Source organism: Tyto alba, unplaced genomic scaffold (genome assembly GCF_018691265.1).
Source record: "Tyto alba isolate M040663 unplaced genomic scaffold, T.alba_DEE_v4.0 Super-Scaffold_21, whole genome shotgun sequence".
Classification (NCBI taxonomy): Eukaryota; Metazoa; Chordata; class Aves; order Strigiformes; family Tytonidae; genus Tyto; species Tyto alba.
The window spans coordinates 5,596,378-5,619,164 of NW_024881295.1; the positions used below are offsets into that span (position 1 = coordinate 5,596,378).

The 22,787-nt window shown below is 48.0% G+C and overlaps 1 protein-coding gene and 1 long non-coding RNA gene across 2 annotated transcripts in view; one reads left to right on the top strand and one right to left on the bottom strand.

The window, feature by feature from the left end:
• ETV6 (ETS variant transcription factor 6) overlaps positions 1–6,910 on the bottom strand; it is a 140,547-nt gene extending 133,637 nt beyond the window's left edge. Inside the window, exon 1 of the mRNA XM_042795329.1 lies at positions 6,610–6,910. Within this exon, the coding sequence (XP_042651263.1) occupies positions 6,610–6,642 (33 nt within the window). The 5' untranslated portion in view covers positions 6,643–6,910. The remainder of the gene's footprint in view (positions 1–6,609) is intronic.
• A 580-nt stretch (positions 6,911–7,490) lies between these two features.
• Positions 7,491–16,522, top strand: LOC122153700. Its single transcript, XR_006165562.1, has 2 exons — positions 7,491–7,661; positions 8,166–16,522. It is a non-coding gene; the product is annotated as an uncharacterized LOC122153700 (long non-coding RNA).
• The last annotated feature ends 6,265 nt before the right edge of the window (positions 16,523–22,787 follow it).

The window sequence follows — 22,787 nt, forward strand, 5'->3', positions numbered from 1 at the left end:
CAATGCTGTTTATTTCCGTGTGCAAACATTCCATAGAACACCAACATAAATACCACAGCGAGAATCTCTCTCTTTCATACTCATTTTCTCGCCAGACTGTCTTAACCAGGACAGTATTTGCAAACTGTACAAGAACAATACTGAAGCAAAGAAACTGCATATGGCTTAACAAGGAATAACCTTTGGAAAATCATTTAGATGAAGAATCCTTTATAGCTTTCCTTAATTGCTATACCCAGTTCACTTTGGAGCTCAATAGCATTACAGAAGAGAAGCAATACCATCTATCAGTGAAAAGCTAAACTCCTTTCAAAATCCTTTATTTACCACTGCTCCAGACATTCCAAAAACAAGTTAAACTTCACCTGGAGTTTTCTTCATTTATCTTCCTGCCAGCAGTGGCATTTTGGGGGGGGATGGGGGGGGTGGTATGTTGAATCAGTATAATCTAGCCTTGAGTTCCATATGTTACTATGGAAGCAGATAAAGAGTAGCTGTCCTCTGTGCTCCAACAAAACACTGCCTGAAGACAACTCAGCAACACCAGAACCAATATGGTCTAAATTTGGCTTGGCCTGTAGACCTAAGAAACCCACGATAGCAGGAATCAATTGCCACAACACTGCTGTTAAAAGCACGGGAGCTTTGGTGGCCTGTCTGGTCTCTTTGCTCAGGCTGAACCTGAGCATGTACCTGGGCTGGGTTTGGCTTCTTCACAATTACCTAGAGGAATATCCCACCTGTGGGCTGTCCTGGGTGGCCCCCTTCCCTCAGGAGGCACAGGAACACATTGCGACCTAAAAATTAATTGTTGTGACAATGCTAGCAGCTGACCACCAGCCACTCACTGCCTTTGCCAGCAGGTCCTCCCTTGTCAGATGACGAAGGCACATCTGATGTAACAGAGAGGAATGCCCTCCTACCCCCAGGAAAAAGTAACACCTGGGACAAGTGAATACGCAGCCTGCTCTGCCTTCAGCTTCAGGCAGCCCTGGGAAGGGTGATGGCCAGGGGGAAGGTGGAGGGGATTGCTCTGGCAGCCACGTCTGGCTGCTGTCCCTCCCAGGCGCTCCTGCCCTGAGCCAGGAGCAGGATTGTGGCCAACAGCTACGCCTGCACCCCGCGCCCAGCTCCCCCAAAGCCGCCTTCAGCGCACGCTGTGGGTGCAGAGGCACCACCCTGCCCGTGTGTGGCCGATACAGCCCCCGGGACACAGAGAAGCCGTTAATATCTTGCTCTCTCTGACTGCTCGGCAGAGTTGGGTGGCCCCTACCAAAAAAGCCAACAGCCAAACCACCACCACCACCTCACCCCACTTCCCGCCCCCGAAACGCCACCTGAACTAAAAAGCCAGGCACAAATGGGATCACTCTGTCACTGATTTCTGTAATAAACATAATTTGTTTCCATGCTGCATTACAAATATTAAGTAAGCCTCACTAGCTCCCTGCAGAGGTAGGTTCATTATTATTTTATGCCTGTTTCACAGATAGGGAAAGCAAAAGCCAAAGCAAACATTTTCAGAAGCACTTGCTTTTGAATTGGTGTTGCTCTGGGGATGCCCAGCTGAAGGCACTGAACCACAAATACTCCAAAACAAACCTATGCAAAAAGAAATATATTAGCCAATTTTTGGATTGTATGTCAGAACCACACTACTGGCCAAAAACACAGGTTACCTTCGCTCTCCTTTCTCGCAGTAAGCAGGTTATTTGGAAAGCTTTTGTTAGAAGACTTGAGAGGGCGCGCGCTCAAAGACCCAGATAACTTTTTTAAAATGAAGAAATATCCCTTCCGTGTAACTGTACAAGACTTCATCTCCTGCTTATCAGCATTTCTATCAGCAGAGCCTGCTCAGCCACCTCCCTCCAAAATGAACTTTGAGATGCAAGGCGCAATATGCATGTAAATTATCATTAAAGTATCCTCTGTTTAATTGGGGCATTTCAGATTTGGGCTGCTGTTTTAATGGGTTGCCTCCCAGGAAACTGACTTAACTAGTAATGACTCAGTGAATAGTAATGACCAGTGTTTAATTGGGGCAGTGTTAGTAAAATTTTTCTTTGGAGGGATTAAATTTAGCTGGTGCCAAGGAGTTAAGTGATTAATCAGGTGTTAAACAGTACCTGCTTCCAAACACTGGTCCTCTCCCATTCAATCCTACACCCACTAAACTTAATGAGAGTTTTGTCATTGACACTTAACAGAATGAGGATCCTCCTCCTAGTACACAAGTTTACTAATAAACATTAAAGAACATACTCTGCACTAACAGATACTCAGCCCTGGTTAAGGCTAACAGGATTCTGGCTGAGTGGTGCTGAACAGTCCCTCAGCATGGAAGCCATTGATGGGAGAGAGTTCTCTGCAAAACCAGCATCAATGAAGTATTAGGAGACATAAAGCACTACTTAAAAAATTAAGTAAATCTGTGGAAGCCAGTTAAGATCGAACGCTCAAACACTATACTGGTTCTTTGTCCTTCGGCTTCTTACACGATCAGTCTTTTTTTCCCCTCTTCCTTTTCTTAAATAATTACAAAGTACATCCTCGAATCTGAAATGAGCACTGGTGAGACAAGTCCTCGAGCTACAGGTTTCTGCGCCGACTCCTGCGGTGCCCATACAATCACAAGGGCCACTCTACGTACAGTTCACTGCAAGAGAAAGTGCTCACATCAACCAGCGTACAGCTGCATAAAATCTCCACTGGAATCAGTTGTGAAACCCGACTCGCGGGAAGGCTCGGTGTGTTCAGTGCTGCCCACAGAAAGCACTCGGCTCAAGCATCAGCCAGGCACACGCAAGGGAGCCTGGGCTCGGAGAAGCCCTGGTCGGTCTGGGAGATCTGAAGCAGCTGATCCCCCAGCCGCATTCCCAGTTTTAGTTCCCCCACAACTCCATACTTGTGCCAGCACAATTGTTTGTGTGGTTGCATGGTAAATCAGACTAAGCAACTGAAAGTGCCAGATTTATAAAAAGGAAAATAAACAAATTAAACTGCGCCCCTTGGGACCCTTCTATTTGCCTGCTGAATTGTGAGCCTCCACATGACATCACGGCGATATTCTCAAGGTATTATAATTTCAGGAAAAAAAATAGGGAGATATAATACAATCAGAAAGCTCCAGGTGAGACCAGAATTCATCACCAGATTAAAACCAGAACACATCACCCCATGGACCTTAATCAATCACAGAAATAATCACCTGTGTCTACACTTCTTGTCCTGTCTCCCTTCGAGCTTTTGCTTTCATGTAAGCCTTTGCCAAGATGTTTACTCTTCCTGTGCTTCTGTTCTCCCATCTGGAGGAGGAGAGGTGAGGCCACAAGGATCACTTGCCAATGCTGTAATGAGTGCCAATGTCATGGCAGTATTTACAATACTATAATCAGCTAACTACCATGGCTCAGGATCAGAGGAACAGGTTTACTACCAGTGTAGACATCCCAAAGCTGGGATGAAAAAAGTGTGTGAATATGACAATCACACCAGATGTCCCTTCCCAACCCACCGTGGAATCAAAGCCCTCAGGCCCTCTTGGGCTGGAGTCTGACACAAGCCCAAAGCCTATCGTTTCACACAGAGAAGGTGCTGATGCCCTAAACTGTAGCAAACACCCAGGGTCCAACCTTCACATTCATCTCTGACCCCCAAGATCTTATTTTCTAAACCCCATCGATGATTTCTCTCCGCAGCTTTAGACTCTTTATGCACACACTTAACTTCCTTGTCACAACAGCACAGCTGGAGTTACCAGGTCTGCTTGCCATCAGCTGGGCAAGCACACACCCAAGCGTTGGCAAGATCAGGATTGGCATTATACTTTTCCTCTCTCGGAGAGTTAATTTAAGTAAGCACACATACTTGCCACAAAGCAAACACGTATCAATATACAATCACACATACATCCTGATAAGGACTTGACACGAACCGAGATATTACTGTAAGTTTATGTTGATTACCAGTAGTTAAATATACACCAAAACTTCACCTCCTTAAAATTTTCCTAAATCTTACTAGGGCGCTTCTCTAGTAACGTGAGATAAGGAGACCACGCACTGAGCAGCTCGGGCATAAACAAAGCACCAGCCTTCACTCCCTCCGCTGAAGCTTTCCATGGATCATCACCCCAGTTGCTGTGGCATTTACTGCATGCACCCTTGCCCTGTGTTGGAGGAGGAAGGGAAAAAAGTAAATAAATACAAAATACTTCCACCAGCACCACTGCTTCCAGTTCACAGGCTCCTAATGAAACTGCAACACCCTTGCAGCACAATACTTGGCTACTTTTCAGAACAACACAGCAGCTTAGCAGCAAAGTTGAGTACAGTGTGGAGCTTGCTCCTCTGCCTCGACCTCATGCGCCGTGCCGCAAGCCAGGCTGGCACGCTTAAGAAATAATCAATCACACTACCATTTAAACAACTCCTCTTAAATCCAGATGCCAGCTGCTGATCACAACCACCTTTAACTCTGCCCGGTCAAAACAAGCATCCAAAAAACAATTGTAGTTAGAGAAACTGAAGAAAAGGTTCCCCAGAATGGTTTGATCGGTGAAGAAATGCTAGCATTTTCAATTCACATTTCTGTCTGAAAATACGTACTTTCTGTATTTGAAACTATTAAAGGAATCACTAACAGAGAAGCCAGTAACAGTAGTTTCTGTTCTCCGACAAAGATAACTGCAAGGGTCATCATGTAAACAAACTACACATTAAAAAAAAAAGTTCACACCATGATGTTTAGAATTAGTCACTAAAAAAAAAAAAAAAAAAAATCAGTTTCCCAGTATCTGTCTAAACATAATGAAAATTTGCTATTTAATCATTTCAAAACTCAAACAGAAGTTTGCTTGTATCACTTCTGCTACACAGCTGATCCCTTCCAGTACAATTCTGCAACATACCTTAGTAAGGTTAGGGAAGAACCAGTTTTACTGTTCCTGAAATCAACAGTAGTGTTGTTGCTGACTTCAGTAAGAGCAGAAGTCTGGTATTTTCAAAACAACACATGCCAAAAACAAGGAAACACAACTCATGACACTACTTCTTCCTGACATTCATGTTCTTCTGTCCAGAGAACACATCCTACCTTTCCACAGGGTTTACTAGAAAAAAAACAGTAGTTATATTTAATTTTTGTATATGTATATATATAGGCATCTGCTTAGCTAATTTTACACGCTTTGCCTGCATTAGCATTTTGCCATACGGTAATGCGCATACAACACCCCATTATCCAATTTGCCCACCTCTGTTCTGAAAAGTCAAAGTAGACTCTCTAAGCCACAAGACTTCACGGGACGCAGGCCTGATCTCATTTAACTCAGCAAGAGAAAATACACCCAGAAGTTTTCAAATTGTAGTCACGCCGTACAGAGGGCAAGACTCCCACCAGAAATGCACAAACACACGCATGGGACAAACAAACAAAAAAGCATCATGTTTTTAAGCTGAATAAGTAAGTGTTTAATGCAGGCTCTTCACCTTAGGAGGAGTCTGGAAGTCACCTTTTCCTTCCAGGCAGGGAGAGACAACCTCTAAAGCACTCTTACTCGGACAGAGTTAGCGGCGAGCAGAAGGGAAGATTCCTGGCTGGCAACAAGGCAAAGCGACTCCTGAAGAGAATGTATGATTGAAGCCAAACCGAGGGGTGAGGGAAGGAGAGAGGAAAGCACTATTTCTAGCGGGCTGCTAGATAGGAAGGGTCTGGACAAAAAGGAAACTCAATTTTGTTTCCATTGTCTCAGCTTCATACCGCCTCCACTTAAAACTTCACGGGGCAACCCCTTCTTCAACAGGCCAAGCCACGCAGAAACACATCCCCGGGGCCCTGGCTGAGCGGGGCCGGGCTGCGCAGCCCTGGCTCCCCGACCTGCTGAGGGGCAGGCGACGCCAGTAAACAGAGCGGCTAAAAAAATAATAATAACAACACAGATATTTAAAAAAAAAAAAAAAAACCAAACAAAAATCATAATTAAAGAGCAAAATAAGAAAAAGCAAGCCCCACAACCCACTGTTTGTGCAGCAGCAGCGGCGGCTGCATCTCCCCGACGGCAGGAAACTTTCCGCGAAGTTGCTGCCGGGGGACGGCGGGCGGCCAGCCCCACGGGAGGCGAGGCCGGGCCGCGCTCCGGGGCCCCGGTTAAAGCGCCCGGCGCGCCGCCGCCTCCCGCCGTGGAAGAGCCACACCGCGCGACGCCGGCCGCGGCGGCTCTGCCGCGCGTGTGTCCCCCCCCCGGGGGCAGGCGCACAGCGCTAACAACCCACGGGAGCCGCGTCCCCGCGCCCCCCACGCCCGTGCGGCCGGCCGCCAGCGCGGGGGGCTCTCCGCGCCGCCGCGGGTGGGGGCCGCGCGCCCCGTGAGGGTGGGGGAACACCGACCACCCCGCGACCGCCCTCCACGCGAGGAATAAAAAAAAAAAAAAAAAAAAAAAAAAGGAGAAGAGAGGAGAGGAGAGGAGAGGAGAGGAGGAAGAAACAGTTATTTTCACCCAGATAACCCCGGGCAAAACACAGCGCCCACCGCCCTGAGGCGCCGGCGGGCGCGTCCCGCGCTGACAGGGGCCGGACAGACAGCGGAGCGGACGGAGGGACGGGGCTTTACCTTGATGCAAAACTGAGCAGGAGCCTCAGACATCTCTCAGGAGGGAAGCGGCGAAGCCCGGCAGGGCGGACGGACGGACGGACACGATGGGAAGTTCTCGGGCTTCCCTCACTTTCCGCTCCCTCTCCCGGCGCGGCCAGACGCGGCCCGGCCCCTCAAGGGGAAGTTACCGCCGCCACCATCGCCCCGGCGGCGGGCGCGGCGCGGCCCGCGGAGCTGCCCCGGGGGAGGCGCCCCGCCGCCGGTGTCTCTCCCCTCCTCAGCGCCGCCGGTGTCTCTCCCCTCCTCCTCCTCCTCCTCCTCTTCCTCTTCTTCCTCCTCCGCGCCGCCGCCGCCGCTCTGAGGCTCCCGCCGCCGTCCCCCCCCCCGGTCCCCGCGCGCGCGCCTGTGGCTCCGTGTGTGTGTGTGTGTGTGTATGTGTGTGTGTGTGTATGTGTGTATGTGTGTGTGTGTGTGTGTGACTGCGCGCTCGCTGCCCGCGCAAGTCCGTGTGTGAGTCGGTGCGCGCGCGCGCGCGGGGGGGGGGGGGGGGGGGGAGGTGTGTGTAGGGGGGTGGGGGGGGTAGGCCCAGGGGGAGGGGCGGGGGCTGCCGGCGCGGCTCCTCTCCCCGCCGGTGTTTTCCTTCCTGGAAGAGAGAAACCGAAAGGCGGCGGGGGCCGGGCCGGGCCGGGCCGGGCCTGACCGGGCGCTGCGCCCCGCCCCGCCCCCGCCCCGCCCCGCGCCGCTCATTGATCCGGAGTTTCGGGGCCGAAACTGACGTGGGTTCCCGGCACCCCGCCCCGCCCCTTAAAGGAGCCGCGCCCCAGGCAGGAGGCGGCCGCCGGCACGAACGGCCGCCGCCGGCGGGGGAGGGGCGAAAGGGCGGGGCGGGGCGGCGGTGCCCCGGCGGCCGGGGCGGGAGCGCGGCGAGCCGCCGGCGCCCTCGGGTGCCGATGCGGGACGGCCGAAGCGGAGGGGGAAAGGCGGGAAGGGCGCCGCCGGCTCGCGTCGTCATACTCAGCGCCGTGGGGTTTCGCGGGGTCGCGCGGGCCCTTTAAACGCCGCGCGCTCCGGTACCGGCCTGCCGCGCCGGGCAGCGGGGTGGGCGAACGTGGCTGGGGGTGGGGGGAGCCGCGGGGAGGGGGGGGCGCCGGCCCGCGGGCAGCACAATGGCCTTTGTTCCACCGTCGGGGCTGCCCCTTTAAGAGCCCCGACCAGGAAATGAGGCTCGGGTTACCGCGGGGCACGGGAAGTCCGGGGCTGGGTTGGGGGGGGGGGGGGGGCATCGGCGGCCCGTGATCCCCCCGCCAGTCCCACGCGCGGCCCGGCCCGCCGCCCCACAGACACCCCACCTGCGGGCTGTGACTGCTAACGGGACCGGGGCGGGGGGCGGGAGGTCGCCTCGCACCCCCCCACCCCCCTCCCCGCGGCTCTGTCTGCGTTTAGACCCCGGAGCGGGTCGCACGTAGCTCAGCACGGGGGGGCGTTGTGTCGCCCGCAACGTATGGGATCCATACTGTAACGCGCGTTATTTCCAGCTGCAGGGTGGAATTACACTGTTCTCCCTCACCCTCCAGCTCTGGGCACAGCCCAGTCCCTCCCGAGTACAGCCTTAGCCCTCCCGACGGGGCTGAAAAGAGAGGGGAAAGGCGAAAAATGACTCGGCCATCTCATCTACATCTCTCTTCGTGATTTTAAAGACAGTTTTTGGTGTCCTGGCTGGTTTTGGGATGCACCCGCTTCATTGCAAGTCCTGAAGGTGCCCGGGAGCGCAGCCCTGCTTCTCCCCGTGTCGCTGCAAGGCACAACCGCCGCTGGAGTCTGCTGTAAGGATGCCGTGCGCTGGGATGGAACAGGCTCCTGCTAAGTGATCCAGTGCTCCCCAAAATGGCAAACGAGGGGGAATCCTACCGTGGTGTTTTAAAGCAAGCCTAAGCGCACGTTGCGTGGCGTCTGCTGAACCGCCGTGTGCTTGCAAGCATTGAGCCCGGTGCTGCTCCGTCTGCACGGCCAAGAGGCGAGACCGCTGGGCTCTCCCGGTTGGCACCCCTTGGTGGGCTGTCACAGGCCATTTTGCAAACCAGGACCAACTCTCTGCAGCCTCTTACGGCTTCGTTTTGGCCAGTCCCTGAAACTAAACGAGGAAGAGGGAGGAAAAGTACTATTCCCTCTCAGCCTAGCAACCAGTGACCCTTTTTAAATAGGGGTTCAACGCAATAATCAAGGATTCATTTTTACCTGTCATGGCTGAACTGCTGGAGTAGAGCCATGGCATCTCTACTGCTTTTACAATGCCACTCTCTCCCCTATTATTCTCTCTGCTTCCTCACTATGACATTTTCCCTTTCTACCTGCATGCTTACCACTGGCTTTCCCCAAGTGCTGAGTCATTATTCTGTATCTCATGGCAGGTTAGGGGGTTTTGTGATTCCTTATATTAAATGTAGAAATTAGAGATGGAAAAGACCTGTTAGGTCATCTACTCTGCTCCCCTGCTGGTAGAGGATTTGCAGCACGCGCTTGATTGCTCTGTCCGCTTTTGTTTTAAATGCCTCGGGTAATGGGGTTTCCACCTCTTTCTTTTGGAGACTATTTCATGGTCCAGCAAGTCCCATGGTCAGGAAGATATTTGGCCTACATTTTCATTTGTTGAGTTTCACCCAATTACTCCTGTGTATTGTGCTCCCTTAAACAATTTTTATCCTCTCTGTCTGTTTTGTGCCTTGCACCCAGGTATCACTCCTTTTCCTGACCACTGCCATTAGTTCTTTTTTATCTCCTTTCATTAACCGGTCCCTGCAGCCACTTTATCACTGTCATTGGTCTTCTCTGCTTCCCATCCAATTGGTATCACCTTTTCAGCCCACGGAATCCCACATTTAGGGACAAGTATCTGCCGTTGTGAATGCAGCCAAAACCCATCACGGTTTACTTGGTCTCCAAGTCGCCTCAGAAGCTTGCACAAAATTTGTCACCTGCCATCGCCCCAAATCAGATCTAGTCCTGTTACTCAGTATTCCCTCTTGCAGTGCAACTGCAATCTGTTTTTCTCCATGGAGCTTGTGGCGAAGCTATGTGTCTCGAGCCTCATTTTTCTGCCTGGAGTTTCAACATCTGTTCCTTCTGGGGTCACTGATACCTGTTGTTCCTCCCACTTTGATTAATGGCCCTTACAAACACAGGCTTTGATCCATCTTGGCAGACCTCTCAACCAGTATGAGTGGTTACATGTATCTGTCCAAGATCACAACCTGCTTTAGAGCTGTTGTCTTCCAGCTCCTTCTGTTCTTTTTCTTTCCACCACTCCACTAAATGTGAGTGCAATGCATGGTAACTAGAAAAGGAAGGGAAAGAAAGGATGGCTGAGTAGAGAAAGCCACAGGCATGAGTGCAGCACCTTTCCAGCCAGAAGCCAATCGCACTGAAGCTGCTGTAAGAAAGCTGGCAAAGGAAACGTGGCTGGACAGAACAGATATCACACTGCCCTGTGGTCTGCCCTTCCCAAAAGAAGCAGGTATGCCTCGGCCATGCTAGCTAGATGCTAGCCACAGTGACTGAAGAACATCCTTGAACCCTTTGAACAAGGAGGGACAAACTCCTCGTAATGTGTTAGCTTCTCTGCTTGGTTCTGCCCTTGTTTCTCTGACCTGATTTCTCGCGGTTCCTCTCATTACTTCCATCTCTTGAGACCTCAGACTATATGGTCCTGACTGCTGCTCTGTGCAGGAGATGAAAAACGCTACCAGATCTGGTGGGCAGGATGGCTTGTGGTTGCGGGACAGTTGCTCTGGAAATGTGAAGAGAAAGCTTCCCCAGCTGTCAGCTCCCCTTTAGATCCGCGCCACGTGGAGATTGCACAGAGCGGAAAGGAAGTCCATTAGCTCGTATTAAACCTTGAACAGGCTCCCAGTTAGTTTCCTTCCCTCTCACCGAGAGGCCACTGCTTAGCTTATCTCCAGGGAGGACCCATTAGTTAAAAGCAGGATTTCCAATCCCGCAGAGCCACCTTTCATCAACACCCTAGCTAGAAGTCCCCTAACTTTTTGCTCGGATAGATGGTGGCAACAGTAATTCAGGCAAAAGGTAACCATACTCTGGCCTCTGAAGTGAGGCCAAGTTCCTGCCTTGGGCTCTCCCAGGAAAGGGAGGTGGGTGGCATGTTGGGGGGCGGCAGGGGATAAGAAAACCCATAGATAGGAGTATGTTCTTTCTCCTCGTAATGGCCTGAAAATCTGGCTTTGGATGCTTGTATTTTCTGGTCTGGAGTTTGTCCCTCAAAACAGAGCAAGCCCTGAAGAAGAAGAGGCAAACCAGCCTTTCACTGGGACTCAACATTTTCTGCCCACAGCAGTGCATCTGCATACCATCTCCCACTGATTCTTTGTCACCTGGGCCTCCTTCACAGCCATGAGACTCCCAGTGTCTTCCTACCTGCACTTTCTCAACAGCTAGGCTAGTTTTTTTCATATGTCCCTAAAGGATGTTGGAGCCTTTTTCCCAAAGGAATTAAACACTTGGGAACCTAAATCCAGCCAAAAGCCAAGGGTTTAATTTCTTCTTTTGTACACTGAATTTCTAGTTCCAGCAGTGTACCTCAGATATTTGCAATAATTGTTGACTTCACCTCGCTTTTATTAAGGAGACTCTATTCGTGGTAGTATTTTTTTCTTTCCTGGTATTTGCAAAGGCACTCATTAGTTCCCAGTGCCCAGTTATCATTAACTCATTCTATTGTTTCTCCGCTGTTATCTTTTCCTTCCCTTTATCTTTTCCCAGCACAACTTAACTGACTCACTTATTTAATGACCACTTATTTGCTTCATTTGTATTACTAGTTTTATTCTTGTCTTCCAATGTTTGAACAGGTACAGATAGTCACTTGATGGGTCTGCTGACATTACTGAGCCTTGACCAAGATGACTCTTCCAGATTGAGGGACAGAATCAAGCTCTTAAGGAACAAAACACAGTAGGAGACCATAGTAATTTCCAAGAATGTGCAAAGGATATGTTGATGTTAGCATGCAACAGAGTTTTTGGTCCTGCGGACACACCAGTAAATCCATGAGTGTTAGTGCACAGAGATGCTGTGGAAGTGATCCTCGCTGCATTGCACGTTTAGTACTACCATTCTTTTTCCCTTACCAAATTGGTTTCTGAAACCAAATTGGATTTTATGGCCCTATTGTGCATCACTCATGCTGCTTCTCATCATTATCAGTGAGATTAGCTTTCACTTCCTATTCTCAGGTGAGTCCTTCTTTCCAAGATTCAGCCAGGTCAATGTTTCTTGTGGTAGAATTCCTGAATCCTTGGCTTTTTAAGAATATATGTGAAATTCAGTCTCAGGTGTTAGAGTGAGAAATGCTATATCCATATTATTTGCATTCTTGTTTGTTTACCTAAGAGCCAAATCTTCTTTGAGATTTCGTGGTCCTCTGAATGCTCAGGGCTGGCTCTATGAATAGGATTTACACCAGTATAATGATTTTGGTAAAAGGTTTGTTTGTGGGGTTTTTTTGAATCATAATAGCAATACGAGTGCATTCCCTAAAGCTGCAGGCATTTTGATATAAATACACTTACGCAATTTACATAGGCACTTGCATAGCTTTCCCATTTCAGAAACCCACAACAGTCAAAATGGAAATGCAAAAATTCCGGTATGTCACCTATTCATCCAGCGGCAAATATATGCAAAAAAGTAACCCTGAACATAATTGATGCTCTAAACTATGTCATCGTCACACATCGTCATATACTGGATTATTTTCAATCATCTAGTGTGTTGCTTCTGTAAATAAGAGAAATGTTTTTCTACTGCTGTGTGACTATTCTGTTAGGAGAAAGGGGAAGAGAGATTGAGGATTGTACTGATTTAACTCCTTTTCATTGTTCAAAGCAGTGCAGCATCTTCTGAGAGACAAGTCTATAGTCACATCTGAAAAGCAGACTTCATTGCACAAGGCACTGCTCGGGCACATGCTGACAGTGCTACTCCTGGTACCTACTTCCATGTCGCAGCACATAAAGGTGAGGCAGTGAGTGGCCCTGACAGTGGCCCTGAGAGCACTAACTCCAGTGACACCAACCTGGCAACAGCCAAACCCGACTACCACGTTGGACTAAACTGCATGGGACCGCGGTCCCCTCTCCTACCACTGCGGAGCAACATCGTGGCACCACAAGGCTGGTACAGCCGAGTCCTTGTCGACCTCTTCTAGTGTCCGGGTTACAGCATGGTGCCACAAAGCAGAGTTTCCTGGACTAGCACCCTGTAAAAGTGCCCCATCCCACACTGCCGTGCTGTGCAAGTCACAGCACACCCTCCTTAGCCGTGCCAGCAGCTGCTTTAAGCGCTGTGAAAAGGCACAAGGAATATATCGTGTGTGTGTGTGCATCCCTGTGTTTAAAGCCAGCTAAGTTCCCCTCGCTGTGGTGCAAGTAGATGGAGATACCTTAAACTGGAATCTTGCAGTCCCTCAAAGCCGCAGCTTATGCCAGTAGCCCTCTTGCTCACTACCAAAGAGACCAAAAAGTCTTGGCCAGGCACTGCTTGTTGCCCCGACCCTACAAAATCACCCCAACAGAACGTGTGGAAGGGTTGCCAGGCATGCAAGGACCAAGGAGTAAAAGCAGGGGACCTCTGCCTGCGGCTGGAGATGGGCAAGGCCGTATCGGAGGCTCTTCAGACTGGGGAGAGCAGCTCTGAGCCTGGGAGAGCTGAGAGGAATGGAGGGAAGTCTGCTGGGGGAAGATCAGTAGCAGGGAGCTGGAGAGCAGGTGGGGTTAAGAGGTTGGCCTGCACCGGGCGAAACTTCCCCGCTCGACCTACTTTCGCAGGGGTGGTTGTTTAAATGGAATTTAAATCTCTCTAGATATGTGAGGAACTTGCCAGCATCACCTGAAGACGTGCAGTGACAGGGGCAGGGCTACACCGGTCAAGCACGTGCGCGGCCAGAGCTGGGACTGAGGTCCTTGATGCCACAGAGAGATTTCCATGGGCAAAGGCTCATTTCTTGAGCAGACAGGGCTCTGCAGGGTGCACAAAACCACCAGTAAATGAGGGAAAGCAAAAAACGTTACCAAAACCAGGATTTTTGGAAGACAATTCTGCAAAATACGAGATCCCCAGCTACCAGTTTCAGGTGTAAGCTATACCTTCATGTTTTGTTCTTGCATAATCCAGAACAATGAAGTGTGTGTCAATACTGACAACCTCATGAATTCAAAATAATGAGTTAGTTGCCTCTTACCTCAAAATCACAAGATTTTTGAGGGGAAAAAAAATACTTTGGAAAATTCTTTAAATTTTACATGTCTGCATTTCTTTATCTTGCCTCTGGATTTTGTCCTGTAAAGTACATATTTGCAAACTTCTCCCCCAAATTTTGAATGCTAGCAAATTTCTTCTCTTTCCTTCCTTATTTTCTTTGTTATTTTTCTGTCTGTCTCCCTCCCTCTGTCCCTCCTTTCTCACCTTCCCACCTGCCTTCTTATGTTGTATGTAATTAAATGATTCAGACCAGGAAAATTAAAGAATTATAAGATATATGATGAAACTCAAGGTAAAAGTAGAAAAAGCATCAAGCTATATTCTGTTACTGCAAAACATTTTAAACAAAAATAAACAAAAAATAGAAGCTGAAGGGACAAAGTTCAAATTATGTGTCAAATAAGGCCAAAATTATTTACATTTTGCATGTACTATGGCTGGATTTTACTTCTCCAGTTTACTCATCTCAGCTGCAGAGGTGAAGAAAACTTTCCTCAAAACTCAATCCTCTCTATCAGTAATATTTTCACAGGCTCAACACCCCCTCCCTCCTTTTTCAGCATCATTTTCTCCATGGGGAGACAGGATTACAGCTGTCATGCCTGTTCGGAGTTGTGGTGCACACTCTGTCATCCATGTCATTGTAACTCTATATCTTGCTGGCAGTAAAAGAGTGACACAAATTGTTTTCCTGCCATATAAACATTGTCTAGTAGATTTAATGCTCATAATCTAATGTGAGGAATAACATTATATGAACAACAGTAGTCAATCTGCTTACAATGATTGCCCGGTACTGCTGGGGAAAAAAAAAAAAAAAAAAAAAAGAGTACTACTGCTTCTCCAAGCCTGCGGAGGCTCAGCACCTTTCTGTCCAGTCCTGCACCCTCTGGGGCAGGGGCTTACAGCAGCGTGACCACACAGCTGCAAAGCCAGTGGGCTGAAATGGAAACCCAAGCTAGGAAAAGGAAAAGGAAGAGGAAGAGGAAGAGGAAGAGGAAAAGGAAATGGAAAAGGAAAAGGAAACTCAACTCAAGGCTTAGTGAGAGTAGTGCGTGCTCAGCAAATGGCAGAATGAAACCCTAGCAAATGAAAAAAAGCAGCGTGAGTACAGCTTGTTGCACAGAATCGTGATTTATCTGCTTTTATTTTCAATAGTTCCAGTGGCATCATGATGTAGGATTTTATAGCCTATTAAATCATGCCTGACATTTATGGATATAGTTTAGAGCGCATGCATTATGGATAGGCAGTAGCCTCTCCATGGCTGAGCAGCAGTTTCCACTCGCAAGTCTCACTCCATCCTCACGCCCTTTCATAACTTTCACTCAGAAACTGACAAATACACTCCAAAGACAAAGATTTTGGCCAAGAATACAAAAAAATAAAACAACTGATGAGTTACAGGTTGTTTAGATTTTCCTGATCTAAAATGGCCTTTATTTCTCTTGTTGTCTTCTGTTTCCAAAAGCAGGTCCACATCCAGAAGGGTCCCCTGCAGCTTCTTCAGGCGTTGCATATTCTGCAATCTCCATCAGCGCAAACAGATCGCCCTCTCACAGGAAAGAGGTGGTAATCAGCCCAAGTCGGAGACAATTTTTTTGGCACATGTAGGGAGTGGCGTAATTAAGACCGGAAATTTGAGCTGACCCCAATATTAGCTTGGGAAGTGACTGAGAAGAGGCGCAGAGGAGGGTGGACCTGGGTGCCAAGACCTGGCCTTATCAGGCCCAACTCTGTACAGGTCTCTGGTTGCTATGGAGGGTCCCCAGCCCTGTCCTCTTGATTTCAGGCTTGAGCACTGTTCTTGGCAACATCAGTCCCAGTGGGTTTTGTGTCCTTTTTGTGTGCAACGAGCAGGGGCAGTATCCGAGGATGCTTCTGCTCCTACTTCATGTTGGGCATGGGTGGTGCTGGAGGATCAGACCGTGAAGCCCCCACATGCGTGCATGGGAGGACAGAGGCGTCAGGCTCCGGACATGTTGCTCGCTGCCTTGCGCTCTCCTCACTGTTCATCACCTGGAGAGTGGTGGGATGGCAGCATCGCCACTGCTGCCTGCCTGGCACGAGGTCTGCTGCCCCTTCCCACCCTCACGGACGGACAGCATCTCACTAGACAGACCCATCTTTGCAGCCATTGCCTGAGGAAAGCGGAGTCTTGGGTTTAACTGGTTGAGACAGCCTGTGAGGGCAGTCGGGAAGGAGGAGGAGGGCGAGCGGCTTGGACAAGTCCTGTCAGCCAGAGCAGAGGGAGAGGGAAGAGCAAGGCAATGGATGAGGATGGCAAAGGCAGTCAAGAAGGGAGGAGGACATGGATCTTGGTTCAGGAGAGGCCTCACCAGAAATTTCGAGGGAAGAGTGTGATCAGAGGAGCAGCTGGATAGGTGACCTTGACCAGAGGGGAATTCAGCCTCTCTGCCTGTTTTCCAGGGGGAATGGCCCGCAGCCAGGGAGACTCCCCTGTGTCACAGGTCTATGGCACAGGGACCTTTGTGACCAGGAGGGAAGGCTTTGGCTGCCTGGGGAAGACACTAGTTTTATATGCCAGGGCCTGAACTGAGCGCAGATTGCAGTGGTCACAGCTACCACTGTGAGAGATAAAGACACATTTCACTCTTAGATAGCATCTTACAAGCGGTAATTAAATTTTTACAACACCCATGTGAGGTAAGTGCGTAATTATTGTTCCTATTTTAAAGCCAGGAGAGGAGAGAGGGCGAGCGGCTTGCCGAAGGCCAGGGGGTGAGTCAGTGGCCGTGCCGCCATCACCAACCAGGAGCTCCCGGTTCCCAGCCCGGCCTGCCAACCACGGCGGCAGTGGCGTGGCAGCCTCCCCGCCGAGAGATGAAAGCGAGCTGATTTCTCCAGCGCTTTGATGAGAGAAGGAAGGTTAGAAATAGCCCGCGGCTGTTTCTAGAGAAAGTGTCAGGGCTGAGGGAGAATTTCGGAGGAGGGGAGCGGGAAAGGGGATGGTGGTGAAGTAACTGTTGATACGAGTGACAACGAAGGGAAGGGAGCCGACAAACCAGAACCTGACGACAGGGGAGGAAAATGGGTCGATAGAGGAGGTAGATTTCCCCAAGAGAGACCTCGGGGAGAGGAGAGGGGGCAGCAAGAATGGAAAGTGGCAAGAAGGGAATGGGGAATGAGAAAAAAATCCAGCAAGAGTGTGCACGGGAGCCTTTGAAAGCTGTTGTGTTAGGAGACAGACAAAGAAATGCCACTGAGCATGGGGTCTTACAGTGCCTGGGCAATTATAATCACACTATTGTCTCCCACACACTAGCTGGAGATCTTGAAGCTGTTCACAGAGCAGGGTAAGCATAATTACCTCTGTTTCACCTACAGGAGAATGAAGTCTCAGAGCAGCGTAGCCACTTGCCTATGGTCACATGGCAAGGCCAACACATTATTCTGGTTTAAACTATTACAATAAATGCATCTTGAAATAGGAGCAGGACAGACAGGGACACATAGTTCTCAGTGGCATAGGAGAGAAAAAGAGAAGAGATGACTGATGTCAGCAGCCCAAACCTATTTTTCATAGCTCTAGAATACGTAATGTCAAGTAAAATGACAGGTGGAAGCTGTGAGCTTTCAATCCTCTGCACTTTAAACTACAAGTTAAGGAATACTAAGAGGTAGAGACATGACTACATGCACACACACACAAATTGTGTGCACATAATAGCCCTGACACTAGCATTGATGTGGTCTGTGCCCTTAAGCAAGTTATTTGCTCAGTTTTCCTCCTTTCAGCAAAGTTAAGGTAACAATTTGTACCCATAAGTACAAAATTGAGGCACACCTGTACTCCAGAAGACTTTCACACCACTAAGTATTCTTAGGTTCCCAAAGTGCTTTGACATAGAATAGAATAGAATATTTCAATTGGATGGGACCTACAATTGTCTGGTTGCTGCACATGACCACCATCCTGGTAAGGTCATTTATTTGTGGTCATTATGTGCCACAGGGCAGAAACCATATGTCTAGCAGCTTGTGGCTGCCACACCAGAAGGAGCATCATCTGAAAAAGCAGAAGCCCAGAAAATAGCCACCAGTGTTACTGGTGGAGTGTGCTGTCTGAGGTAGCACAGTGTTTTTAGGGCCTAAGAAAGCGAGATGCTTTTGTAAAAGTTCCTCTTCATTTCAAAACCCCCCTTTCCTCACCTCTTCTTCCTCCTTCTCCTCACATGAAATGAAGAAGCCGCAGCTATTTTTACCTTAGTTTGAGGAGGTCAAAGAAGCATCCTCCAGTATAAAGTGAGAGGAGAAAACCAGTGTAACACATCTGCTGAAGGAATCTGGGAAAAAGCAGTACAAGGCCTGGTTTTACTTTTGTTCTTAAAGCTCCCACCATTTATTCCAAATTCATTACTTCTTCCTCAGCTACTCGGGAGCATCAGAGGCTCCCCCCACACACCCTCCCCGGTACAGAGGGCCGTGGCACTTCAGCTGTGCAGTGCTACCACCCTCTGGCCACCGCCAACACCACAGTCCTCCATCTGCAGGAGTGCCCCGAACTCAATTATCTGCCTCGTACATCTTCTCTGTGAGCCAAATGCGGCCTTTCAGTGTACCCCCTAAAGAGAGACAGTGATACATGCCTTCAGATACAGCTCCACACACCATCTGTTTTGGCCTCTTTTGCAAAGAGACTTCATCTGGGTGAAGGTTGCAAAGGTTGACGCTTCCAAACGTCTTGGTCCTCCGCTGATCCAGTGCCATGGCACAAATGACACACCATTTGTATTAGAATGATGGCTGATTCCTACTTTCAGGGTGTCTTTTGTGGGATGAGATGTTCCTGGGTCATTTTGAGATTAAAGTTTTAGAATGGCACTTCCCGTGGTACCGCTCATCCCGTGGTACGCTTTATCTTTCAGCACCTCAGCTGCAGAGCTGTAAAACAGAGATTGTAAACCTTAGCTCTTGCACATGGATGATGCTGTAATGAATTCATGAATGGTTTTGTTTGCGTGGGCACAAGGATGCAAAAATGCCAAGTTGTGTAGCAGTCCAACCATGTCATTCTGTACTGACACTACGAATGTTGAGACTGCTGCAGAGATATTTGTCAGTGGGGGCTCCTTCTGCCCATCAGAAGTTGCACTGAGACCGCTATCTTATTTCTCAAAGAGCATCAAGAAGTTATGAGGTGGGAAGGACTGGAAGAGTAAAAAAGAATTTGTGACCAAAGCCCAGAGTACTTGGAATATGAGAGCTATTTTGCATACTTCTACTACAGCAGCAGACTGAACTTCTTTTATTGAAAAAATCCCACCTTTTCATATTTTATGCGAGAAAGCATGCAATGGAAACAGGCATAGAGAGAAAAACAGTCTCATAAGCAAAAAGGTGGCTTCAAAATTCAAAGGGCACATTCCAACGTAATGCTTTTTTTGTGGCAAACAAACCATGTTTTTTTTTCAACTGTTATAGCACAAGGAAGTGTGAGGAGCGTAAGTGACAAAGCGCTTTCCTGCAGAGTCATACCGGCTTTATAGCTCCTTAGGAGTGATGGAGGATCACTCTGGCCGTGTCCTGTTTGAAGGAGCAGTGAAAGCTTCCATTGTTCTTTATAATTCCCTTGTTGCAGCCTCTCCTTCCAGGTGAGAGGTCGGCACACCCTTTCCTACAAGTGGTGTGGGTAAGGCTACAAAGAGGGCTTAGACTGTGCAGTGTTCACTGGGACTTCACCCAAACTCCTCACTTGCTCACCAAAACCTCTTTGAAGATGCTATTAGGTCTGTGACAGCAGCACACAGGTGGAAGCCAAGTGGAAGCATACAGGGTCATGTCTCAGGGACTCTGTAAAGAACATGGTTTGGTAAGATGTCAGAAATGGCCATCTCAGTCAGGTAAGAATTTATCTGCCCTGGTAAGTCATTTAAGCCTATATGTAGATTTTTCTATTGGTAGAGCAATTCATGCTGGGAGTGGTTTGGTGTTTTGTTTTTTTTTTTTTTCACTTGATGCAATAACATTATGGTACAACCTTTTGTGTGGACAGCAGTGTTTCAGTGTAAGTGTGTCCACCAGTGTATGGTCTATTTTTTGCCTGATAACAGATGTGTCAACATTAGTATTTTTATATAGGTGTTTGCAAGCCCATATTAGGAGGTTAAACTACTGTACCAGAGGCAGGCTAGTTAAAGTCCTACCATTTCTCTGTGTAGACAACTCCTGAGTGCCAGCAATGCTATTTAATTTCTTAGGTTCAAAGTGGGAGGACTGTTTAGAGCTCCATTGTATCTTATGATCCATGCCTCATTTTGTAGCAGTTGAGATGTCCTTGGGAAAGGGAACTATTCTGTGTTCGCCATACTGAATTCCCCACCAGAAATGGGTCTGATCCAAACAGCTGACAAAAAAAAATAATTAAATCTGGGGTTGCTAGTACCATAAGTTGTCACTGTGACCAGTGAGTATCTCATTGTTTATAGAGTGTGTAGTCCTGTAGGTCTGGCATTAGGAAGAAATGGAAATGGGGACTGGTTTGTTACATTCCCCTTCTAGGCCTAGGAAAGTCTCAGTAAGCAAAAGTTCCCAAGCAGCCAATTTCCACGTGGTCGTGTTCAGACACAGTACGTGCAGGTGGTGTGGCACTCCAAGTCTTCCTCAAGAAGAATATAAAAATACAGAAATGACTGTGCTGGCTCAAACCAAGGATCCATCTACTGCGGCATCTTATTTCCAACAGGATCCATGAGCAGACACCTAGGGAAGAGTAATAGCAGGCAAAGCACATGTGGTGTTTGCCCTGAGTTATTTCCCAGGCTTTGGCTATTTTTAGCTCAGAGCATCTTCTGAACCTCATGTCATTTGCCAGTAACTCTCAATAGATGTTTCTTCCAAGTAGTTGGCTAATTGCTTCTTGAGCTTTTGCATGCATCACATGCTTTAGCAAGGAGTGCCACAGGTTTACCAACACCTGCATGACCACCATTTGTTTGTTCCCAGCCTGGCTCCTAAAAGCATCATCTGATGGCCCCTGGCTCTTCTAATGGAAAAGGTAATGAAGAGTAGCTTTATTCACTCTGTCAACAGCATTCATGGTTAGTATAGACCTCTATTATATTCCCCTGACCTTTCCAGGGACACCAGAGGTACTTTAGCATCCCAGTCTGCCAGGAGCAGGCTCATTAACAAAGCTTGCTGAGCTGAAGACACATAAACACAAACACCAGCTCATCATGTATTGTTGTTCCCACACTGGAAACCACTTGCACTGTGGGAAGCAAACCTATCCAAATGCAATGACAGTTTTATGCACAGTTGCTATTCGCTGTACCAAGGCCACTGTACCATATGTATGTTATCTCATATGTGATAGCGTATAGCCAAGTAGGTCCATAGTTTCCAACCGGTGTATGTGGATATACTGGAGATCAACACCAGGCTCACTTCTTACAAATTTGGATCACTCCACAGGGAGTACAGAGACTCTGGCCACCTGTGGCACATACAGACATAAATTATTTCTTTCCCTATAAATCCAGTTCTCTTTTATTGTCTTCTAGAGAAGGGCCCTGCAAGGATGTGTAACTTTTGTATGCTAGGCTGATATTAAAAAAATGCTGGACACAAATGTAGATAGATTAATCTCTAATCCGTATCTGAATGCTAAACAGCTCACAATTTTTTCCCCTTTGAAAAAAAAAAAAAAAAAAAAAAAAGAGTTCAGTAGCATCTCTAACATTTCTCAAAAATAAACTACCCCTTGTTTTCCTCTCATCTACTCTCCTGTCCATAACCAAATGCTCATTCATTGAAAGAACAAAAACAAACAAAAAAACCCGCATCTACTATGCTCACCATTTTGCTATGGAAATGTGCTTCACAAAATTAAAACCAAACAACTTTCAAAGCAGCAGCTCTTGACACATCAGAACTCGTCTTTCCCTTTTTCACCTCCACCCACAAGAGAGATCCTGGCTACTTGCCCAGAGGAAGAGGGAGCCATGGCAAACTGAGGCATCTTGCATCATGCTTTTCAACGGCCAAAACTGGCATGAGAAAAGGAATGAATGTCAAGGTCGATGGAACTTTCTACAAAGACTGTACTTTACCTTTGGTTCCTCTCTGGGGACCAACAGCAAATGTGTGTGTTCAGATGACAATACGTGTGGCAAGTAAATCTATTGGCTTTCTATGCCATGGTTTGATTTTGGGGGAACTGCTGCTTAAAATATTTTCTAATGTTGATGACATGACGCCTTAAATAATAAAAACAAAAAAAAAATCCACAACTTAAAATTAAGTTAATCAGTAAAAGATTTCCCATGCTGCAGCTTATTTTCTCAGATGGCATGTGTTCCTTTTGGGGGACACATACTCTACTTCATTTGTTATATCTGATGGAAATTACAAGACCTATTTGTAACCAAGATAAGGGGATGGATTCTCTTGCTCTATGATTCTAATTCTCTTACTACCTGAGTGGGTTAAAAACATGCATAAGGCTGAATGACACATCCTCATGCTTCACAGGTAGATGTGTCTTTCATCAGAACCTGCCCAGACAGCAGAGGTAAAGAGAGCATGTCCTAGATGTCCCTCCTTGACACACCTTCCCACTGATGAATCTCCCAAGATGTCGAGACTCCTTTCTCAAACTTCCTTACAAACTGGAAAACTTGTGAATATCTTTGCAACAGAAATAACATGGTTTTGTTTCTTTGTTTGTTTTCCCCAGCAGCTTGTGTAGTTTCTGCAATACCTTTGTCTCTGAAGATCCCAAATCAACAGGCTGGCTCCTATATTGTTTATTGACCTTCAAATCCTTCTAGCTGCCCACCAGCCGTTAAGTCTGATCAACACAGCATAGAGGAAAGGACGGGTAAAATCGGTAAGTATTACAATTTAAAGATACCAAAGCTGTCGTGTGGAAAGTGAGGAAAAATCACAAGTCCAGGTTT